General features: G+C 36.0%; 1 protein-coding gene across 1 annotated transcript in view; it reads left to right on the top strand.

The window, feature by feature from the left end:
- Positions 1-20,873, top strand: part of LOC103094665 (paternally-expressed gene 3 protein) — a 53,774-nt gene extending 32,901 nt beyond the window's left edge. The window contains exons 5-10 of the mRNA XM_007483387.3: positions 2,900-3,344; positions 10,050-10,134; positions 10,342-10,447; positions 13,076-13,500; positions 15,877-16,024; positions 17,937-20,873. Coding sequence (XP_007483449.2) covers positions 2,900-3,344; positions 10,050-10,134; positions 10,342-10,447; positions 13,076-13,500; positions 15,877-16,024; positions 17,937-18,487 — 1,760 coding nt within the window. The 3' untranslated portion in view covers positions 18,488-20,873. The remainder of the gene's footprint in view (positions 1-2,899; positions 3,345-10,049; positions 10,135-10,341; positions 10,448-13,075; positions 13,501-15,876; positions 16,025-17,936) is intronic.
- Positions 20,874-23,248: the final 2,375 nt, after the last annotated feature.

The following is a 23,248-nucleotide window of genomic DNA, read 5'->3' as shown; positions in this document are numbered from 1 at the left end:
TTTCCTTTTTTTTTTAATCAAAATAACCAATAGTTTTGAGCAGTTAGGCAGTACAGTGGATAGATCTCAAGAATCTAGAGTTCAAATCTAGGTCAGAAAACAACTGCCTCTGTGACTCTGGGCAAGTCATTTAACCCTTTTTACCTCAGTTTCCTCATCTGTACAGTAACCTGGAGAAGGAAATGGCAAACCACTCCAGTATCTTTGTTATGAAAATCCCCCAGTTAACAAACCAATGGTTTGTCTATTTTATTGTTTTTCTCCCCCAAACCAGCTCTTTGTTGTATGTAAGGATTAAATTTGGGATTTGTAAATATGTGAGAATTCTATAGAATTGTCATTTTAAAATATTATAACTCAAGTCAAAATGACTTTTAATAGCTTTTATTTACAAAATAAGTGGAGAGAATGAAAGTTGAAAAATAAAAAAGTAGGGTAGAGAAGATATCTAGTCTCTCACACTTAAATATTGCTCTGGTGCTAGGCTCAGCCTGGCAGGGCTTGTTAATCCTCCAACTGGAATACCTAGCATTCCACCAAGAAGGCCTCCTCCAAGAGGGGAAAGTGTCTCCATCACTAATCTCTTCCCACAAGCCAGGAAAGGAAAACCAGCCAATCACTCACCCAAGTTTCCTCCAAGAGGCTGGTCAAAGACAACCCTGATAACAAGACAGACTACAACCTTTTGAGGACAACTTTCGAAGCTGACCTCCAGCTCAAGAAGTTCAGGGCTTTTAATAGTCACTTCTTGTCCCCTCCTCTCTTCACAGGGGCCAATCAATCATAGCTTCCAAAATGTCTAGCACTGTCTGTGGAATTCACTTCTCATCCTCTGAAGGTGTCAACTCTATCATAGGCCTCTGAAGGTGTCAACTTTTATCATGGGATTCACAAATTTTTGATTGATTGGGTTAAAAAGGTAGAGCTCTCCAAGTGAGTGACTTGTGAATTCTCTTACTTGATAACAAAGTGTTAAGTAGGGGTTAAGTAAGTGTTAACTCAAAATAGACCAAGAGAATAAAGAATTCCCTTTCACATGTGTTAGTTCAAAAGTTTTCTTACTTTTAGATACAATAATCTCTCCCTTGAGAGATCCTTTTCAGGATTTCAAATATGATATTTAATTGAGGATTTTTTTAACCACAATTACGATTACTAACTTCCATCCTATTTTCCTGTTTATATTTCTCTCTATCCTCTCTTCAAAAGTATTTTGCTTTTGACCACTGTATCCCTCCCAACCTGCCTTCCCTTCTATTCCCTCCTATTTTCCTGGAAGCTAATATAGATATCTATACCCAACTTAGTCTATTTGTTATTCCCTCTTTGCGCTAATTACGAGAGTAAAGTTCAAGTATTGTCTGCAAGCCTTATCCCACATCTTGTCCACTATAAAAGCTCTTATTTTGCACCTTTTTTATATGAGATAGTTTTTTTTTCTCGTTTATCTCTATCCCTTTCCCCTTCTCCCAGTGCTTTTTTCTTTCTTACCACCTATTTATTTTTTGAAATCTCCCATCAAGGTCAGCTCTCTCCAGCCTTTTGTCTTATGTATACTCTTCTAACTGTCCCGATAATGATAGAGCTCTTTGAAGTTACAATCATCATCTTCCCATGTTAGAGTATAAATAGTTTAACCTTACTGAATTCCTGATGATTTTTCTTTCCTGTTTATCTTTTTTATGCTTCTCTTGAGTCTTCTATTTGGAAGTCAGCTTTTTTTTCCAGCTCTCAGTTTTTATCAGGGCTGCCTGAAAATCAATAAATTTATTTAAATGCCCATTTCTTTACCCCAAGTGTGTATTCAGTTTTTTGGGGTAGGTTATTCTTTATGGTAATCCTAGCTCCTTTGCCCTCCAGTATATCACAATCAAACCACCTTATCCTTTATTGTAGAAGCTGCTAAATCTTATATTATCTGACTTTGGCTCCATAAATTGTTTCTTTTTGCATACTTGCAATATTTTCTCCTTTACCTAGAAGCTCTAGAATTTGGTTTAATATCTTGGGAGTTTTCATTTTGAGATCTCTTTCAGGAGATGATTTGTAGATTCTTTCCATTTTTTTTAATCCTCTGGTTCTATAATATTAGAGCAGTTTTCCTTGATAATTCTCCCCTCCCTTTTTTATTTAGATTATTTTTCCTTGATTACATTGCTACTGGTAGAAAAGTCTATTACATTCAATTGTGTCATAATGTATCAGTCTCTATGTACAGTGTTCTCCTGGTTCTGTTCCTTTTGTTCTGCATCAATTCCTGAAGGTCTTTCCAGTTCACATGGAATTTCTCCAGTCCCTTGATAAGTTCTTGAAAGAGTATGTCAGATTTCTTTTTTTTTTTTATCATGGCTTTCAGGTAGCCCAATAATTCTTAAATTACCTCCCCTGGATCTATTTTCCAGGTCAGTTTTTTCCAGTGAGATGTTTCATATTTTCTCCTATTTCATTCTTTCAGTTTTGTTTTATTGTTTCTTGATGTCTCATGGAGTCATTAGTTTCCACTTGACCAACTATTTTTTAAGAAATTAATTCAGTTAATTTTTAAATTTAAAATTCATCTTTTTCCATTTGGCCAATTATTTAAGGTAATATTTTTTCAGTATTTTTATGCCTTTTCTAAACTATTGATTTTTCATCATTTTCTTGCATTACATTACAATTATAACTCTACCTTTCATATGTTCTCTTCAATTATCTGGATCAGCTATTCCTGCACTCTGTTACCTTTCTCTTCCACCAAAATCTTCTGACTTGCTTTCCCTTTCTCTCATACTGTGGTGACATATTTTACAGATATTTATGAGCCATTAATTCCTAGGACATTTATATTTCAGTTAGGTCATCATGTGCCCCTCATAGCACAGAGAACAGATATTTTATTTTTTGTTTGTTGTTTCAGGTGATGATACCAGAGTGGAAAATGTAGAACTGGCTCCAAAGCAGATTTCTTCTGATATCGAGTCACATGGTAGTATTTCTGGTACCCTCAATATGAATGTTCCCCAGATTTTAAAATTTAGAGAATCCTGTGAAAGTGATGGCAAATTCAAAAGAAGACAGGGAACTCCCTCTCGTAAAAAACAGTATAAATGTGATGAATGTGGTAAAAATTTCAGTCAAAGCTCAGCCCTTATTCTTCATCAGAGAATTCACAGTGGAGAAAAACCCTATGAATGTGATGAGTGTGCAAAAGCTTTTAGCAGAAGCTCAATTCTTATTCAACATCGAAGAATCCACACTGGGGAAAAACCTTATATATGTCACGAATGTGGGAAAGCATTCAGTCAAAGTTCCAATCTTTTTAGACATAAGAGAAGACATAATAAAGAAAAAATCCTAACAGTGTCATGAATGTCTGAAAGCACTCAAAACCTTTGTATCAAATGAAAAAACAAAGATCTTTTGATTAAATTAGTATAGTTTCAGTGGGCATAAATTCCCTGTTGAAGATCAGAATAGCCACTGTGGAGAATGTGAAACATTAATTACCATTTCCTCCTTATATGGTAATTCTAAACCCCTACCAGATATTTGAGAATCCTAGGCCTGCAATCACCCTTAAGTCCCACTTGTTGGGGATAATCTGTTCATCTATTCTATTTCCATTGCCATGTCAACTAGATGACTGTTTGTCCCTTTCTCTAAAATCATTAGATAATTTCCCCCTATTTTGAATTAATGTATAAATTCTATAATCTAATTCATTATAAAAATTAGCACTTTTTATTTTTAAAAATGCAACATTGGAATTCTAGCAACAAGTTTGAAGACATTTTTTTCTACTCTTCTATGAAGCCTATTGATTTTGGCTTGAATCTGTGATTTCATTGGTGTAGAGAACATTTTCTACTGCCATCCATAATCCAAACTATGGTCATACCGTGCATATACATATATATATATATGAGGTAGGACTTGAACTTGTCTCAACCAGGTTTCAAACCCGACACTTAACTACAGCCATGCAATCTATCTTGTTATCATACTTTAATATAATGATTCAAGTAGCCATAGAGGTTTAGGCCCAAGTAGTCACCAAAATCTAGATAATTGAAGTAAAAATTGGATAAAACTCCCAGGTTAGAAAATCGACATACTATAATTGAAGCTAGAAAGAATGTAAATAGTATGTAGTTTAGAGACAGCTCACTGACAAGAATAAAATGCTTCCCTGTGTTAGTGGGAAGCCTCTAACTCTAAAAAATGTATGTGTAAAATAATAAAGTACCAAATAAGATCATTCCATGATATGAAAGTATATTGTAACAAACTGTTGTTATGCTAAGTGGTTATCATTATCTAGGAAAAGGAAAGTTATAGAGTAAGACTTTTTCAGTATATATGCAGCATTTTCTAAGGAGATCTCCTTATTAGCCTATACATGTATCTAATTATATTGGAAAGCATATCTTTATAATGAAGAATTGTGATTCATTGGGCTATTAAATATTATTGTAAATATCACTTTAGAATTAAGGAAAAGGGAATCATATTTCACATTTCAGTCCCTGAGAGGCTGGTCCAACCCATTACTGGAAAAGGATGTTCTTAATAGTATTTTCCAGATAGCTTAATACCAGAAAAAGGCAGCTAGCTAACACAATTATGTAGTTGTGGTTAATAGATATATTTCCCCAACACAAATTAAAAATTGACTTGTATTTAATACAAATAAATTTGAAATTTTGGTTATCACTCGAGAATTTTCCCAACATAGGGTGAGCTTACCACTGTTAACAAATTGAGTTGAGATTTGAGCCTGGATCCACAATGACGCCACAAAAATGTAGAAATTGGTAATACTTGATTTAAAGAACTTACCAAAATCTTTTGTACGCATTCTTCAAAATTGAAGTTAAAAACAGCCCTACTATATAAATTTTAAACATCTTATTTTTCAGCAGCTCATCAATATGTATTGGATAACTATAGTAGCACAAAAGTTATGCCTGTATGTTTAATGAAAACAAGTGTTCTATTTGAAAATAAAATAACTGGTTTATTTATTTTATGACTTTGACAAACTGATAAACAAATTTTCCCTTTTGAGGGATTCATTTATGTATTATAATAATACACATTTTGTTAGTGATAATGCTTATGTAATGTTCTCCATTGACTGTATTCTCCTGTTATGCTTCAGTTATACCACTTTTGCCACAATTACACTGGGTGGAAAATATAAGATATTAACATGAGCCATGAGAAAGAATAAGTTAAAAAAAGGTACCTGTAATTGGCCCTTTGGTCTGTCTGTAACCCTCACAAAATATAATCATTTCATTCTTCTCCCAAGATGATGAATATATATTCCAAAAAGTTAAAATAAGTGTGGACCACTTTACAATACATGTGACAAATATATGGCAACAAGTCACCAAAAAAAGCAAGTGGGGAGAAATGATTGCAAAATGGAGCTTTTTTATAAATATACTGATAGTGATTATGTCATGTGGACTATAGAATTAAGTATGTGTGTATGACTGTATATTGATATAATGTATTATTTTATGTTATAGAAAATGTAAGGGTCTTTTGTTTGGGATTCATTCTCCTTGTGGCTAAAGAAAGGGAACAGACCAATGACCAATAAAGTAATGAACTCCCCACAGATAATCATTGTTGTGTATTATTCCCCCCCAATAAGAAGATGGTAGTCATTCCATTTAGGACTTGAATCTTTCAAGTGAGACTAACATCAGGTTGACTAAAGTGTACAACTACCCTCATTTGATTATGCATGATAGATTCTTAAGGAATTAAGAGATTTATTCAGCAAGCATTTATTAAGTGCTTAAAATGTACCAGACTCTGGAGATAAAAAACAAAAATGTCCTCTGCCTTTATTTTCTACTAAAGGGAAACAACATAGTTAAGAAAAAGTAAAAAAAAAAATTTAAGTAATTTGAGTAGGGGAGAAGTTCCTGACAATTGGAGGAATTAGGAAAACCTGGTTTGGAAGATGATACATTGCCTGATTAGAAAATAAGAATTCTAAAAAACAGAGTTGAGAAGGGCAGGGAGGGTGGGAGATGAAATGTCATGTACAGCAAATTTAGGCCAATCTGGCTAAAATTTGTGTAATGGGCACAATATTTGTCAATATATATCCAGATTATGAAGAACTATAACCACTAATAACAAATTTATCCTTGCAATTCAATATGACATCAAAATTTCTCCTGGGAAACCATAGATAAAAAATCTGATCACAGTATTTTTCCTTTCCTAATAGCTGAACAGGACCTTTAAAGTTTCAGAACATGGCAAAAGTGGACAGTTCCTAGGCATAATAAGCAAGATATTTAGTATTTGTTACTAAGTAAATGAAGTAGCCTCCTGACACAAGAGAAGATTCAGGAAGGATTCAATAGTCTTCTCCAAGTATTTTCAGACTCATCATGAAAGATATGTTAGACTACTATGTGAAAGGTATTGTCCTGAGAGTTAAGAGTTCAAAAAATAAAATTTAAAAAGTTTCTGCCTTCAAAGAATTCTACTGTAGTAACTGGAAGTCTTACCAACAGAAGCTAAAATCACAGAGTGGGTTCCTCTTCAGGTAGGAATTAAACTAAATGGCACCTGAGGCCCAAGTCTGGATTGTGAAATTCTTGTCATTTTATATTTTTTATCACAAGTAACTAAAAATTCAAATTTGTAGTAGAAAACTTTATGCCAAAATACTTTGCTGATATCTGTAAAACTTGCCCAATGATGTCATTTCTGATATGGTTCAAACTTTTTATTTGAATAAAGCAGAAATAAAAAATTTAGGATAGTCAAAAAAAACAAGAACTCAGCTCTCGATTCTCCTAGCTTTTAACAAGCATTTAACCAAAAGAAATTTAGTTTTTCAAACATCTCTGAAATTCCACCTTATCTGACCCAGTTTTCCTTCCTCTTCCTTCAAAAAACAAATACATTGTAATCAGTATATATGCATACTATGTACCAAGCATTGTGGTAAGTAGTAGACTCCAAAAGCAAAAGTAAATATATTCCTGCTCTCAAGAGCTTACATTTTTTTAAACCCATACCTTCTGTTTTAGAATCAATACTGTGTGTGTTCAAAGGCAGAAGAATTAAGGGCTCTAGGTTATAGGGGTTAAGCGACTTGCCCAGGATTACACAGTTAGGAAGTGTATATGCCATATTTAAACATAAGATCTCCTATCTCTAGCCCTGGCTCTTAGTTCAATGAGTCACCTAGCTTCCCCCAGAAGCATACATTTTAAAAGAGAATTTGAGTGGGGGGTGGGGGGTAAGAAAGGCTCTAAGAAAGGCTTCATGTAGAAGGTGATGCTTGAGCTGAGTTTTAAATTATTTGGAGTATGAATGGTTTTCAATTTTTGTCTTTTCTATATATACCTAATTTGGGGAGAGAGGTCCCTTTATCCTTTTCCAGAATGGAGTCCTAGTAATAGAATTGGTAGTTCATCAATTTTATAATTTTTCTATATTGCCATATTCTCTTTAAAATATTTGTATTAGTCTGACATTTTAAACAGTCACATTTTATTTTTTTAGAAGATGTAATTTTTAATATTTGTTTTTTGACATTTTGTTCTCTTCTCCCTTCCCCAAGATGGTGGCTAATGTGATATAGATTATACATCTGCTATATAATACAATACATATTTCCTTATTTGTCATATTGTGAAAGAAGACACATATTGCTTATATGACTTAAGAAAACTTCATGAAGGAGATGAAGTGAAAAACGTTATGTTTCAATCTACATTCAGACTCCATCAATTCCTCTATAGTAGTGGATAGCTTTTTTTGTCATGAATCTCTCTTGTCTTGGATCTCTGCACTGCTGAATTCACTCTTGATCACCCTATGTTATTTTTGTTACTTACACATAAGTTTCTCCTGGTTCTGCTCACTTCATTTTGCATCATTTCATATAAATCTCACTTTGCATTACTTCATATTACTCTTTCCAGGTTTTCTTTTATGATCATCCTGTTCATTATTTCTTATGGCACAAAAGTATTCCATTACAATTATAATACCACAACTAGTTCCCCAGTTGCTGGACATCCCTTCAGTTTCCAGTTCTTTTCCATCACAAAAAGAGTTGCTATAAATATCTTTGTAGAGGTAGGTTGATTTCCCCTATCTTTGATCTCTTTGGGATACAGACTTAGTGCTGGGTCCAAGGGTATGTAGGTTTATGGCCCTTTAGGAATGATTCTAAATTGCTCTCCAGAATGGTTGTATCCATTCACAATTCCACCAATAGTGTATTAGTATCTAATTTTCTCACATACCTTCCACATTTGTGATTTTACTTTTTTATCAATTTAACCAATCTAATAGTTATGATGTGGTACCTCAGAGTTGTTTTAATCTGTGTTTCTTTAATGGTGATTTTGATTTCTTCATCTGAGAACTGCTTGTTCATATCTTTTGACCATTTATTAATTGAAGAATGACCTAGGTCTTACACATTTGAATCAGTTCTCAGATTGAGAAATGAGGCCTTTGTCAGAGACATTCAATATAAACATTTTCCCCATTTTTATTTCCCTTCTAATCTTAATTGTATTGATTTTATTTGTGCAAAATCCTTGAAATTTAATATAGTCAAAGTTGCTGTTTTCCAGTGTTCCTCACAGTTTTTGTCAAATAGTGAATTCTTCCAAAAGCTTCAGTCTTTGGTTTTTTCAACCTTATTATTTTAAAATGCTTACCATTCTCAGTTTCCAGCTCTTTGCCACCACAAAAATTGCTGCTACAAATATTTTTGTACAAATAGGATCTATATAACTTATCTGTTTTTGAGTTATCAATAAATATTGCAGGTCTAGCATGACATGTGATATGCCTGCAGTATTTCAGTGTACTTAGAACACTGATGATTGTTCAGCACCTAAAAAAGAAAACAACTGGCCCCCAATCATCATGTTTACACAGTCTTACCTAGTGTTCCATTAATTTGCATTAATGGAAAAGGAATTGGCTATAGAATCCTTATTAAAAAAAAAGTTTATGATCAGAGAAGAATGGCATTTGCATTTTCTTAGAATTGTAGAAACTATGCATAATTAAAATTAATCATTGCATGCTATGCAAAAGCTTGAATTCAGATATTTGTTAGATGAACTGGCTCTGATTTCCAAACTCTTGGATCCATTTTATTTTTTACCCTTTGTGCAAATATTTATAGGAAATGCTAATTTTCAAATGATCTTGTGCATTAAGTGACTATTAATATACTACATGAAAAATCTCAACTGATGTATGAAAGAAGAAATGTATTTTAATTTGAGTAATACAATCAGCCAAGATAACTTGCTGTTCATTGTTTTAGGACTTTGCACAAATGAAAACTGGGACCCACCCAATGATTTAACCAAGTATACAATGCTATCAGGATCTAAATGATATTTTGGTAATGGTGACCTTACTTGAGGAATGTAAACTCCGTGTATATCCTTTCTACTATTCTTGTTTATCTACTACAAACTATTACCAAGATTTCTCACAACCAAAGTAGGTATCTTTATATAAAGTGGAGACTACGGTAGTGTGTAAATTACTTGGGACAAAATAATTAACTCTATTGACTTATACGATAAACCATTTTTTTTGCATTTTAAATGTGATATTCTTTTTCTGTAAACATTTCTAATAATTTAGCATCTAATTTATATTTTAATACATAATGAAATCATACTTAAAAAATTAAAAATAAATGCCAAAAACAAAAGTTTGCCATACTTGCCGGTGATGTTATATAACTTTCTAATGTATTATTGGAAAGCTATTGGATAAATTATTTCAGTCCCCTGATTTATCATATGTTATCTATGGGAAGGTAGGTTATTGCCAGGTTTTAAAAGCCAAATCGTTTATACAGGATTTTAAACTGCATTGAGACTTTTGCAATGCCTTGTTTTTTTAACTCGAGTCATTCGTTTACTGGACAAAGGAATGCCACGGTCAGTCCTGCACTTTTATGAAAATCATTTTGAAGCAGGGAGACTATTGCAAAAGCGCAGGAAAGAGACGAGTACCTAAACTTATGGTCGTTATTTTAGTGGCTTTGTGAGTACTGAGAAGAGGGTAGATGCCAGAAATATTGTGGAGGTGGAAAAAGATTTGACAGCTGACTGCAAACGTGGTGTGAGACAGGACACGGATTAGTCGTTAAGGTTAGGAATAACGTTTACTGCCTTTTTATAGTTCATCTACGACAACATACTTTTTTGAGTCCCCATTCTAAATCTCTACGGCAACTGCTTCCCTCCTTGCCTAATCCGGATGAGAACCGGAAGCAGCTCAGCCAGAAGGCTTCTGGGAAAACGCTTCTTTAACGTCCTTTTACTACAGCCCCGAAAAGGCGAATTCTCTCCTTCCTGGACTGGAGGTGAGAACGAGGATCCTGTAGCTCCGAGTCAGACAACCAAAAGTGTGAGGTCGGGAGACCCTGGAGCCGGTAGGCTTCACCTTTGTCTCTTAAGGGTACAAGTGGAGAAACTGCTGCAACCACAGCCAAAGACTTGCAAGAAAGGGCAGGGAAGGGAGAGGGGAGGGCGCAAGGGCTACGATTCTCCATGGCAACTCCAGTGTGACGTTATAAACCCCTGTTCCATTCCTTGACTGCAGAGCCACTGAGAGTTTAGTATTCTGAGGGAGGTTCCTGTCTGGTGAAATTAGGGGCTGTGTGCAAGGTCTTCTGGGAAGAGTAGTCCAGGTTGGGTGTGTACGGAAGTCTTCGAGGGGTCTTCTTGGAAGTAGGTGAGTGCTGGGTTGAGGGACTGAAAAATCTCTGATCTTCCCGCACGTCGTCTCCTCAGCGGTTCTTCTGGGATGTGCCTGAGGGAGCTGAGAGGCTGGAGCCCCTGCTGCCAAAATAGGAAAGTTGTTTTTAGAGCGTGGGCCTGCTCTATACCTGTTTTAAACTCCTTGCTGGCTCTTCCCTGCCCTTATTTCTCTTGACTGAACTGAGGGGGGATTTTTTTCATAAAATGGGCAAGAAAAAGGAGAAGGGAGGTTTGTTTTTTTTCTTATGTAGCTTTCGATTATGCATTGCTCTTTCTGACCAGTAAATGAACGGTTTGTTTTTTTTTTAAACACGTACAAACTGCAAAGCACTGAATAATGATGCATTCATTCTTTCGAGGAGCTTACATTCTATTGAGAGTTAAACGTTTACATAATTAAAGATATGCAAAATTCAGACCAGGGGATTTTGGAGAGAATACTAGCATATGAGTGCAGAAAGGGTTGCTTGTTTTGAAGGAAACAAGGAGATTTAAGAAGCAGAGATGAGGAGGGAGTGCATTCCAGGCAAAGGATGCAGCCAGTGCAAAGTCAAGAAGATGGGAGAAGTGTTCTCTGTGAAGACCGGCAAAGCCAATCTGACTGGACTGCAAGAGTTCAGGGAAAAAATAAGAGTGGATGAATAAGAGAGTTTGAATAGACGAGTTGGGACAAGGTTGTTAAACCTTTAGGGTTTAAAATACCAAAACCCTTTTGTATTTAACATTTGCTTGAATTTAATACTAGACTACGAAGAAACAACCAGAGTTCATTGAATATGAAAGTTACATGCTGTAGGAAAATCATTCTAGCAGCTTTGTGATTGGAGTAGTGAGATATGAGATGAAGAGAGGCTCATTCAGTACGTGATCTGGGCCTGAACCAGGATGGTTGAGTGAGTGAGTAAATAGACAACAGATCTGAGATATTAGAGAGGTAGAAAGATCATTATTGAATTGTATAAATAAAAGTATTTGGCAACTGAATAAATACATGGACAAAGGAAGGAAAGTTGCCAATAAAACACCTTTAACTCCAGAGTTTCGTTTTTAGGAACAAAAAAGCAGAATTCCAGACCCTTTTTCTGATAAAGACTGACTCCTAGAGTTGATTAGATTCCTTTTTTAAGTAAGAGGAATAAGTATCTTTAATCATAGTTAATAAGTGGGCTTGAGTCATGTTCATTTTATTTCAGTAAATGTTTCTTGAAAGATACATAGTACCTAAAGAGAGAAAGTAGAAGTGGTTAAAATTTTTCTGTCACTTATCTTTGATTCACTGGAGGAAAAAAAATGTACTGGTTACCCACAACCTAAATAACTAAATAATAAATAACTAAGCCCATTTGAGCAGATGTTACCACAGCAATGGAGATTTTACTCTACCACCCATTTGTAGATTCGTTATACTTAAAATTATTTGAAGAAAAAGTTAGGAGAACTGCTTCAAATTTTTAAGAATTACTTGCTGGGGATCAATGTACACATTGTCCACTGTTTAGCTTTCAAGCAGCTGTTTTCCCCAGAATCTGACCCATATACTGGAGGGTTTTTTTCCATAGGTTTTTAGTTCATTCTAGCTAATTTTTTATTTGCTGTTTTCACAGTCATCTCTGACTATATGAATAATATCAATGAAAATTTCTCATATGATTTAAATTACTCTATAATTTACATATATAATTTACAAATAACATTCTTTACCATTTTAGAGGCAATTGATGGATAGAACACCATATTTTTCTCTAGGTCATTTTACAAGTGCAGCAATTGAGGCAAATAGGGTTAAGTAACTTGCCCAGTGTGACACAACTAGTGTCTTCAGCCAGATTTAAACTCAGGACGATGAATCTCCCTGATTCCAGTCTTATACTCTATCCATTTTGCCATCTAGCATTCCCCTTTTACAGATGAGGAAATTGAAACTCAGGGAAATGTAATAGTTTAAAATTAAAAAGCCAATACATCATAAAGCAGGAACTAGCATTAAGCCAGAAGAGTTAGGGCTGCAGTGCTTTGGTTTTCTTGACTAAATGTTCCTTCCCTAAATTGTGGTTTATATAAGGAATAAATGCCAATATTTCTTTATTCAGTCTTATTTTTCCATCTCGTAGAAAATCAAATCTCCTCACTAGGTCCTGACTAGCCTTTGTTATCATGTGTGTATATGTCTAAGCTCTTAGAGGGTTAGCCATTTTTTACCTCTGTATTTTATTTATTTATTATCTTTTGCCCACTACTATAGAGTGGTTTTGAAGAAGAGCTGGACCCTAACTGAAGTAAGTTTCCTTCCAAGATATTCTAATTCAGAATGTCTGCAGTTTTAAGTGAGGATTCAGTATTGATTTCTCCCAGTCTAACTGAAAAAGAGAGTATTTTAAGAGTGAAGATAGAGGAGGACCACACCTATGGACAGGGATCTAGTGTCCACTGGAACAGGCGCCATGGGCCAGAGATCTTTCGCCAACAGTTCAGGCAGTTTGGTTACCAGGATTCACCAGGACCCCGTGAAGCCCTGAGCCAGCTCCGTCAGCTTTGCCGTCTCTGGCTTAGACCAGAGAGACATACAAAGGAGCAGATCCTAGAGCTATTGGTCTTGGAGCAGTTCCTGACCATCTTGCCCAAAGAGCTCCAGACCTGGGTTCGAGAGCATCATCCAGAAAATGGAGAAGAGGCAGTGACCATTCTGGAAGATCTGGAAAGAGAGCTTGATGAACCAGGACATCAGGTAGGAAGGATTATCTGTGATGATTTCTTGATACTCTCTTCTCTCTAGGTTTTCAGGACAGCACTCCCTCCTGGTTTTCCTTCTATCTGACTGCTCTTTTTTCTGTGTCCTTTGCTGACTCTCCCTCCAGATCATACCCTCTAAATAAGTATCCCTTACGGCTCTATCCTTGACTGTCTTCCCTTCTTCTTTACCTGGAGGTCTCATCAGCTCCCATGAATTGATTCTCAGATCTTTCTATGCTGCCTTAATCTCTGCCAACTTCCCATTTCATATATCCAATTGCCCTTCAGACATTTCTCATTAGATATTCAGTAGAAATCTCAAACTCAGTATGTCCAAAATAGAACTCATCTTTTCCTCTAAATCCTCCCCCATCCCCCTATCCTACCCTCTTCCTTATTACTATTGAGAGTAACAACGTTGTCCCAGTCCTTCAGGTTCACAACCTAGGAGTCCTTCTGGATTCCTGACTATCTCTCACTCCTTATGCCTATTCTTTTGTCATCCAGTTGATTTCACCTTTGAAGCATCTTTCCAATTGTAAGAGTTAAAATAGTGGAAAACATAAATTGTAGTACATATAAGAGTGGATGAGTAACTTGTGACCACAGAAAATATGGTTTCAAGACAGTGTCTTGTTTTAAATCAAATATAAGGTGGTCGCCAAGGAAAATTTCCCAATTATTAAATATACCCAAGTCGACTGGGTTTTATAGAGATTTTAATTAATACAAATGAGGAATTAAGGGAAAGGAGAGAAAGAGATAAAAGGGGAATAATGAGAAAGGGATAGGCTGGCCCAGGGCAGCCCTGGCCAACCCAGGCCTAAGCCCTAAGAGAAAGATCAGTCAGACCTTAATCACTCACCACAAGATCTGTCCAAGCAAGGATTCTAGTGACACCAGGCCAGCTTCATCTCAGCTGACACCACCAGCTCAATCCTGAATCTGAAAGTCTTCTGAATGAATCTGAGCTCCTATTTAAAGGGCATTTTCTCCTACGTCACCTCCCCTAAGTCCTTATATCTACCAATCACAGTAGACGTTTTTCAAAGGGCAGGCCATTCTTAGTTCACACCTGAGTAGACTAATCTTTTGGGTAATTCACATCTGAATAGGCTATAATCTCTGAGTAAGTTTTCACCTCTTTGCTCCTTATAAGTTCCAAGTTGTCTGACCTTTATATAGGTGCTTAGCACCCTTTTGCCCCAATTATTCAATAAACCCAAAATAGGCATAGCTTAAGAACTTTTGTCCTACTATAAGTATGGGTTTAAGTACTTTTCATTGTTCAGAAAGGAGTTTACAACTTTATCTTCCCCCAAGGCATGCTTAAGTATGGTGAAGTAGAGTTTTCACATTCCTGATCTAAGTAGAGTTCTCACATTCCTGATCTAAGTTACTTTCACTGCCCAAATGGGGAATGGTCCCAATGGGGAATTTTTAAGGTTCACACAATATGTCCCTTTTTCTGTTTTGACAATGCCACCACTCTAGGATAGACTTTCATTGCTTCATGCCTAGATTATTTCAATATTCTGTTGGTAAATCTACCTGCCTCAAGTATCTTCCCACTGTAATCTATCCTCCCATTTAGCCACAAAAATAATTTTCCTAAAGTCCAGTCATGTTGTGCACATACACACACATACATGACTCGCTCCCTCTATCTCTCTCAGTAACCTCCAGTGGTTTCCTGTTGCCTCCAAGAACAAATATAAAATGCTTTTTGTAATTCCAGGCCCTTCATAACCTAGCCTTCTCCTATATTTCCAGTCTTCTTATCCCTTACTACCCTAACACATACTCTTTGATCCAGTGACACTCTCTGTTGCAAGAACAAGACACTCCATCTCTCAGATCTGGGCATTCTCTCTGGCTATCTCTCATTCCTGGAATGTTCTCCCTCTTCCTCTCTAACTCTTTGTTAATTATTTCCTATTCTGTGTATTGTTTGCTTTTTATATATATATTTGTTTGCATGTTGTCTCTCTCATTAGATTGTAAGCTCCTTGAGGGCAAGTACAGCCTTCTGCCTCTTGTAGCCCCAACATTTAGCACACTGCCTGACATAGAGAATTCACTTAATATTTATTGATTGAGAATGTGGGCATGGATCTTTGGAAGCAATACATAACAATGAAAAGTTAACTACATTTCATTCCCAACTTTATCAGTCTGGAAGTTTTTTTTCATCCATTTTTTGTTATCTCAACCATTTTTACTATACTAGATGATAGAATAAGACTCTCTTGGCTTTGTTGATTCTTCCTGAAATATATGTTCTCTTTTTTTTTTCTCTATTTTATTTCCAATTTCAACTGTGATTTCCTTCTTCTCCCCTACTATCCCCTAATAACTAAATTGATTCCAGGTCTCATTCAGTGGTCAAGCACAAGAAGACTTTATAGAAGAGATGGAATCTCAGGAAACAACTGAGGAGTCATCAAATATACGTCCCCTACCCATGGAGAATGAGCTTAAATGGGAAGCCTGGGAGTTCCACCCCCTAAGACACAGTGGTAAGGAATTGACTTCTTATATGGGATAGAATTTATATCACAAAATATTGGTGCCTTTCAGTAGTGTTCTAGAAAACTGATCTTGCTCATTTACCTCTCATTAGGAAATGTCTCTTTCTAGGCAAGAAAACCACTTCCAGGTATATATAATGTGATCTTTTCACATAACTTCTTAGATTGTCATGAGCTTCTAAGAGTTTTTATTCCTACATGTCAACTGCATCAGTCATTTGTTCCTTTGTAACTCCTTCCATAATAATCTTCCCAAAAGGAATAAGATTTTAAACTACCAAGAAGTCTTCTAAATACAAAAGTAATTAATTTCATTTATTTCTAATGTAAGCTATCATAAGTTTATCTCTTTAGATTTGGCATTACCTTGCTGTTAGTCTCTGTACTGCCCTTTAGCCTATTGGATCACATTCTGTATTTTTTTTTTTTTTTAAAACCCTTACCTTCCGTCTTGGAGTCAATACTGTGTATTGGCTCCAAGGCAGAAGAGTGGTAAGGGCTAGGCAATGGGGGTCAAGTGACTTGCCCAGGGTCACACAGCTAGGAAGTGGCTGAGGCCAGATTTGAACCTAGGACCTCCCGTCTCTAGGACTGGCTCTTAATCCACTGAGCTACCCAGCTGCCCCCTCATTCTGTATTTTTTTAAAAACCTCAATGATAGTTTTGTTTGTCAGATGTTACTGTGTCCCTCCTCCCTTTATCTCCCTTGTTCCTGTCTTAAGTACCCTTAGACCCATATTGGCAAATGTTTTCTTCTTTTTTTTTTAAACCCTTACCTTCCACCTTGGAATCGATACTGTGAATTGGTTCCAAGGCAGAAGAGTGATAAGGGCTAGGCAATGGAAATTAAGTGACTTACCCAGGGTCACACAGCTAGGAAGTGTCTGTGGTCAAATTTGAACCCAAGACCTCCTGTCTTTGGACCTGATTCTCAATCCACTGAGCCACCTAGCTGCCCCCTTGACAAATGTTTTCAAGTTTGTGTGCCCAGACTGCAACTTAAAGCTGTTTGTGAGCCCCCTGCATTACTCTAGAGAGCAGAGGGAAGAAGTGCTTATTTTGGGCAGCTGGACAGAGGGGTAAGGATGTGCAAAAAATATCTTCAGGCACTGGTAAGAGGAACAGAGCAGCTCCCCTGTGCCAGCGCTGTATGCCATGCATGCCAGTACTTCACCAACACTGCCTTGGACTATATATTTCAGAGATATTCTCTGACTGATCACCATTCATCTGGTGACTGAACTCTTACTCCCTTAAAATGAAGGAATATTATAATAGCTCAGAGTCATCAAGGCTTAGCACCAGGAGAGGCCTCAAAGGTCATTTCATCCAAATACCTGAATTATGAATCCATGTTTGAACACTTCAAATAATTTTGAACTTGCTACACTTTTAGACTGTTTCTTAAATCTACTAGTTATATTTTATTTTCCTCTCAGATAAAGACTTTCAAATTCTATCAAGTAGAATAATCAGAGTTCAAATATAAAATTCAAAATTTCATCATTCCTGTAGTTACTTTTCCAACCATTTCTTTTATCCATATTTCTCAAAGTTCTATATTCTACTTGATCTTCTCACCCTCTCTGCTGATTGTTTATTCCTAACTTGATTCTTTCATTTAATAGGCCCTTGACTGATTTTCTAGTCATTGTGACATGCTTTTTACTGCCTACTTGTTTGTTTCTTAGATTATCTCATTATTTTCATATCTTATTTCTGACTGATGATTTTGTTTTGCTTTCTCTTTCACATTCATTCTCATAATTATAATATTTTATAGGAATAAGCCATTAATTTTAATGTGTTTATATTTTATGGATCATACTCTTCTGCCACTATTAGATTCCTTTCTCTAAATAGAGAAAATAAATAACATTTGAATTTTCTCTTGTTTCAGATGGTGATCCTCAGACTGAGAATGGGAAATCCTCTTCAAATCAGGAGATTTATTCAGGCATAGAACCACAGGATGATATTTCTGGCACCCTTAATATAGATGTTGCTCAGATTTTCAAATATGGAGAAATCTATCAGCGTGAGGTTAGATTTGAAAGAAAGCAGGGAAACCCCTCTCGTAAAAAACAGCATAAATGTGATGAATGTGGTAAACTCTTCAGTCAGAGTTCAGCCCTTATTCTACATCAGAGAATCCACAGTGGGGAGAAACCCTATGAATGTGATGAATGTGGAAAAGCCTTCAGCCGGAGTTCAATCCTGATTCAACATCAGAGAATTCACACTGGAGAAAAACCATATAAATGTCATGAATGTGGGAAAGCTTTCAGTCAGAATTCTGGGCTTATTAATCATCAAAGAATCCATACTGGGGAAAAACCATATGAATGTAGTGAATGTGGGAAAGCTTATAGTCAAAGCTCAAATCTTTTTAGGCATCAGCGAAGACATAGTGGAGAAAAAATCTTATCAATGTGTAAAAATATTCTTTGAGAGCTTGGCCTTTTTCATCAGAAAAGACAGTGTAATGGGGGGAGGTGGGAATCAATTAAGTTTTAGTAAACTAAATAGTTTTCTTCTTAAACATCAGAGAAGCCCCTTTGGAAAATGAAGGAAATCTTTAATCACTATTTCTACTTTATGTTGTCACACCTTTCTATAGACTTTCAGAATCTTAACCTTATTTTTGATATTTATTCCTAAAATTCCTGTTTGTAAACATTTCTCCTCTGCTAGCCCTATTTCGAAGCTTCCATGTTAGATATTAAGATTGTTTCTGTATTGAGAATATGAGTCCCTTCAAAGACAGATTTTATGTCTTATTAAAAATGTAATATCAAAACTGTAAAGACCAAATTCCCCCAAACACCATTTTAGACTCTTAAATTATGTCCTCTTTTATCAAAATCTTGTTTGCAAATCAAACTCTAGGAATTTGATAAGTAGCTCAAAAGAAAAAGATAGATCTTAAAATCTAGAACAAAAGAAAGTTAGTATGCCCTTAATAAGGGCCTGCTATGTGCCAGGCACTGTGTTATAGGAATAGAAAAAGAGGCAAAAAATAATACCTGCCCTTAAGGATCTCATGGTCTAATGAAGGAAATAATGAGTAAACAAATATTTATAAATAAGTTATATACAAGATAAATTAAATGATGGGAGGTACTGTTATTAGGAGGGATTGACAAAGGCTTCCTGGAGAAGACATTTTGGGGGGCTTAAAGTAAGGAAGCAGACAAAGATGAGAGATAGTGCATGGAAAGCAAGGCTAGTGTCACAGGACTGAAGAGTATGGCAGAGAATAAGGTGTGAGAAGAATGGAAATGGGAGGGACACAAGAGTGTGAGGTCCCTTGCAATGCCAAACACAGGATTTTTGATCCTAGTAGTAATAAGGAGCCACTGGAATTTATTTGGTAGAGGGTTGACATGGGTCACAGGCAAACACTGAAAAGCAGACATGGCACTTAAATCGGGGAAGGGATAAACTTATTGAATAATGATTGATAGGTGGTAAATAAGTCTACATATAGATTACCTAACAAAATTTTTCCAAAGCCATCTAATTTGTAGGCAGTTTACTGATGCAATTATCATATATCATATATCATCAGGCAATATAGTCAATTAAAATATAACCAATACAAAATAAAGCTATGAGGTGGAAAATTATATAGTATTATGGGAATATATTTAATGACAAGTATAAACAGGAGAATGGTATCATCCAGGTCATGCTACAAAAAAGATAATTTGAGAGCAAGACTTGGCATGTCCCTAGCACTTAGTCAAACATTTATTAAGAATCTACTATGTGCCTGCCCCTGTGCTAATAACTGGGCATACAATTACCTAAATTCCTATTTTCAAGGAGCTTATATTCTGATGTTGAAGGCAAAGAAATCATTGAGCAGTGTTAACTGATGACATAAGTATCTAGTCAATTTGGCCAGTAACATCACTATGGATAAGAACCACTGATACTAAAAAGTATTGAGTATTTAATGTGAATACCTACCACTATAAATTATTAAATTGGTTTTCTAATATAAATCAGTGTCTTGAGAATGAAGGGGAATAGAGATCATTTTTCTTCACCAGGGAATAATTATTTCTGAGTAAGCTGATACCTTAGAGCTAATGCTAATATAGAAATCTGGGGGTCTTGCCAGCAATTCTTATTAGCATTCTTTAGGTGCTCTCCATTGCAAGTTAGAAGTGTTCTAAGACTTTTCAAAAGATATGTCTTAATACATACTGCTTCACCAAGTACACTTAAAAGTTAAAACTGTTTAGCTGATCTTGTGTTCTGTTTAAAAATAAAGTGTCTCGTTTGTTCCTGTGTAACATTATCTGTCAGGCATCACAAAACTAATTTTCAATGTTTTCAGGTTGTTCATTCTAATAATACACATAGCCATCGGGCATGCAATCCATGGCTCTATATCCCAGGTTCCCTGCTTGGTGGAAAACACCAATAGCAAAAGAAGGGTATGAGGAAGAGGAGGGGGAAAGATGCTGACCCTTTTGAATTTTAATCATTTTATTCTCAAAAATAATTGTTATATCTAGTGCTTGGAGTGCCTTTAAAGTAAAATGGGATTGTTATGGACCAGTTAAAAATCGTGGTAAATAAAAATTCAGCAGGTGGAGAAATGGAATGCAAAAAGGAGCTTGTTTATAGATATACTGATAGTGATTATCTTTAAGAAATGTGCTTTATAGATTTAACTGTACAAATATGTATTGACTGTTTTAAGTTATAAAAGGGTCTTTTGCTTGGGACTCATTCTCCTTGTAGCTGCTGAAAGAAAGACAAGTGATGTCTAATAAAACTATGAACTCTCCCCACAATAAATACATCTTGCATTATTCCTGGCTATTGGTGTGAAGAATATGATTACTATGTAAAATTGCAGATTTAAGAAAGATTTTAAAGAGAACAATTACACTTTAAATTGCAAGTTGTGCAAGAAATTAGAAAATATATAACTGGCAAAGGCTTCCCTTAAATTGGAAAGTGTTTTCAGAAGAACCACAAGCAAAACCACAATATCTTAGCATAAATCAGTCCTGAAAGAAGTGTGGAATTTGATGTTTTCTTTGGTGGCAGAGGCGTATCCCAATAAGCAGGACTATAGTTTAGAATACAAAGACCCCTTTCTGGAGACATAATCCTTTGGCATTGGTCTGACTGATCATAAGGAGATAATAGAACCTTAGTGGTTAAGGTAGGTAGTCTCAGATTTAGATTAAGGATAAGTGATAAGGGATAGAGGAAAATACATGGATTGTCTTTAAGAGGAAAGGAGAATTTAGACACAAAGCCTGGGAGAAGATTCTAGAAGGATAGGATCATGGGAGTTTACCAAGTTTAACAGTCTCTCCTGAGCTGGTAAGGGGGATCTTTGCTCTGGCCTCCTTTGGTAAAAGACTAATCTTGTGGAAAGATTAGGAAATTAATGGGTTGGAGACCTGCCTTTCCCTGAATTACAGAGATCAACCTATCAGAAACTACTTGGTTAAGGTAAACCCAAGGGTTTTGTCACCTGGAACTTGGGGTTTACCTAGGAAGCCAACCCCTGGCTTTAGGTAAGGACTCGGTAGATCTGTAAGTCCTGCATCCTCAGCCTTTTAAAGATAATCTGTGGTATATAGGTAGTCAGATAGCTTTTTGGGGTCTAGGTAAGATCAGGGAATGAATAAGAAGGGCTTGAGAAGACTAGAAGAGCAATCCCCATGAGGGGAAGCATAAATTGGTGGAAAGGGCTGTGTAGATTTAGGACTTTATCTACTATTTCCTAACCTCAAATGTATTTTTCCTATAATTGCAAGGGTTGTGCTTGGGTTGTTCTTAGTTGGATTTTTTTCATTTCCCATCCATGTAGGTCCTTCCCATTAACACTATCTCCTTTTGGAAGTAGTTTTATCTTTCAATTATATACATTTGAGAACAGAGATCTTTATTTCTATCCTTTGTAAACCTCAAAATTCCTTAGACTTATAAATGTTGGAAATTTCACCATTGGGATATTTCATACTTGGAAAATTTCTTACTGATAGTCTATTGGAATGGGAACCCCATTGGCATGGGAGGTTCCTTCTCTTCCCTTCTTCAGATTACTTTAGGACAGAAACCTTTTGCTGAACAATGGAAAGGACTTTGACCTATGCTTAAGCATAGAACAGGAATTTCTTTGAGTCATGATTGATTTTAGAATTGATACAATGCAGATACTTGGAATCAATCTCCACCCTATTCAGTCCTAACAGGATTGAGTAAGGGCTGCAGCCTAGATCAAAATTTAATTATTCCAATCTCTACCCTACTCAGGTTAACAGGATTTAGAAAGGGCTGTAGCAAAGGAGCAAAGATTTAATCATTTGAAATTATGACCTTCAACAGACATGTGCAAAGCCTCTGAGCGGTCCTGGGTTAAGCTAGAGCCTCCATTGGCACAGGGAAATGGATGGACAGTGATTGGTAGATGTGAGAACTGAGGGGAGGCAACTTGGATGGTTTACTTAAAGATCAGGGGGGTCTGAGGACTCGAGGTGGTTGAGAAGTTGGTCGGTGTGGTTCGTGTGGGCTCTGAGAAGCTTGCTCTGAAGGAAGCTGAAAGTGGGGGCCTCTGAGACTGTTTCTCCATTTTGGTCACGTGAGTAATAGGGACTGATCTTTTTTCTTTGCCCCAGCTATCTAAGGGCTTGGGCCTTTTGGCCCAGCCTAAACAGAAGGGGTATTTAAGCCCTATTCCCTTCTCTCCCTTTTTCTCTCTATCTCTAATTCCTTTCTTACTCCTATTGTAATTAAACTCCATAAAAGATTTACTGCTGACTTGAGTTTTCATTTAGGAATTACATAGCTGAATTCCTTGGCGACCTTAAATTAATATATATCAGTCTTTAAAGTGATTCCCTTGTAACACCTTTTACCTCATAAGCAATTTTCCCCTGGATATACCATATCCCTTAAAATCTAAAAGGATTTTGGAATTCTTCAATTCTCATTCCTCACTACTAATCTTTAGGGCTAAAAGAAAGATGTCAGTATATACCTTATACATTTTTAAATTTATAACAAATCACATACCACCAGGGGTGCCATTGCCAACTCCAAAAACATTTGGCCACAACTTTCACAGAATTACAGATTTATAATTAGAAATGGTCAAATACCCTTATTTTAAAAATGAGAAAAAAAAAGGCCTGGAGTTTCAAAGTGGATTACTCAAAGTTGCATAGCAAGTAGCAG

The sequence above is a fragment of the Monodelphis domestica genome, chromosome 2 (assembly GCF_027887165.1).
Source record: "Monodelphis domestica isolate mMonDom1 chromosome 2, mMonDom1.pri, whole genome shotgun sequence".
NCBI classification, from domain to species: Eukaryota; Metazoa; Chordata; class Mammalia; order Didelphimorphia; family Didelphidae; genus Monodelphis; species Monodelphis domestica.
This window is presented reverse-complemented; position numbering and strand designations above follow the sequence as displayed.